This window comes from Dioscorea cayenensis, chromosome 15 (genome assembly GCF_009730915.1).
Source record: "Dioscorea cayenensis subsp. rotundata cultivar TDr96_F1 chromosome 15, TDr96_F1_v2_PseudoChromosome.rev07_lg8_w22 25.fasta, whole genome shotgun sequence".
NCBI classification, from domain to species: Eukaryota; Viridiplantae; Streptophyta; class Magnoliopsida; order Dioscoreales; family Dioscoreaceae; genus Dioscorea; species Dioscorea cayenensis.
The window spans coordinates 15673545-15674406 of record NC_052485.1 but is presented as its reverse complement, the minus strand read 5'-3'; the positions used below and the strand labels follow the sequence as shown (position 1 = coordinate 15674406).

Below are 862 nucleotides of genomic sequence, written 5' to 3'. Positions count from 1 at the left end.
ACGGATCTTGTAGCGGTGGTCGCGTGCCGAGCCGCAGTCGTGAACCTCTAGATCGAGTAGGATGACTCGGATTAAGTCCCGGAGTAGGGTCCCCACGGGTCAACAAAGTGGACACCGCGTCTCGATGTGATCCGCTTGTCCACACTGATAACATCTGCGCGGTTCTCGACATCGTCCCTCCATGGAACTTATGACAATTCCCAACACTGCCGATAGTTCCCGCCGATCCTGCACTCGACACACTCGCTCAAGGTAGTGAACTCTGCTGCCCGCTGGTCTGGGCCGGTGGAACCCTGAAGAAACCAACTGAAGGTGCACCACTAGATGAACTCTCACCTCTGCTCTTCTTTGAGGATTGACTCATTTCTGCACCTCTCCTCTTACTGATGCTTTCACGGATTCGTCTGCCTTCCAGGACCAACTTTTCTGCTCGAAGGGCCAACTGCACTACTTCCTTAAAACTCTGGTTTCCTGTGACTGCCATCCTCTCCCGGACACTGAGGTTCAGTCCGGCCTCGAACTTCGAACACAGGACTTCCTCAGAACCTACCAGTTCTGGTACAAAGTTTGCTAGGTCCTTTAATTCTGTCTCATACTCTGTCACAGATCTGCTACCCTGGTTCAACTGCATGAACTCCTGCCTTTTCTGGTCTCTATGGAAACGGGTGTAGTACTCCTCGTCAAACTCCCTCTGAAAATCTGACCAACTCAAAACAACACGGGAACGACCTTTCAGACTTTCCCACCAAACTCTGGCTCTGCCCTCAAGTAACCTCGTAGCAACCTTGAGCCTCAGGTCTTCTTCTAGAACCATGTCGTCGAAAGTAGCTATCACCCGCTTTAGCCACTCTTTGGCAACCAT

General features: G+C 51.7%; 1 protein-coding gene across 1 annotated transcript; it reads right to left on the bottom strand.

Moving 5' to 3' along the window:
- Nucleotides 1-247: 247 nt before the first annotated feature.
- On the bottom strand, nucleotides 248-862 carry LOC120277726. Its single transcript, XM_039284575.1, has one exon. It carries the CDS (start codon nucleotides 860-862, stop codon nucleotides 248-250), a length of 615 nt encoding a protein of 204 aa, XP_039140509.1.

Excerpts from the sequence above, each read along its gene's own strand:
- LOC120277726 (XM_039284575.1), bottom strand. The coding sequence starts at position 862 with ATGGTTGCCAAAGAGTGGCTAAAGCGGGTGATAGCTACTTTCGACGAC.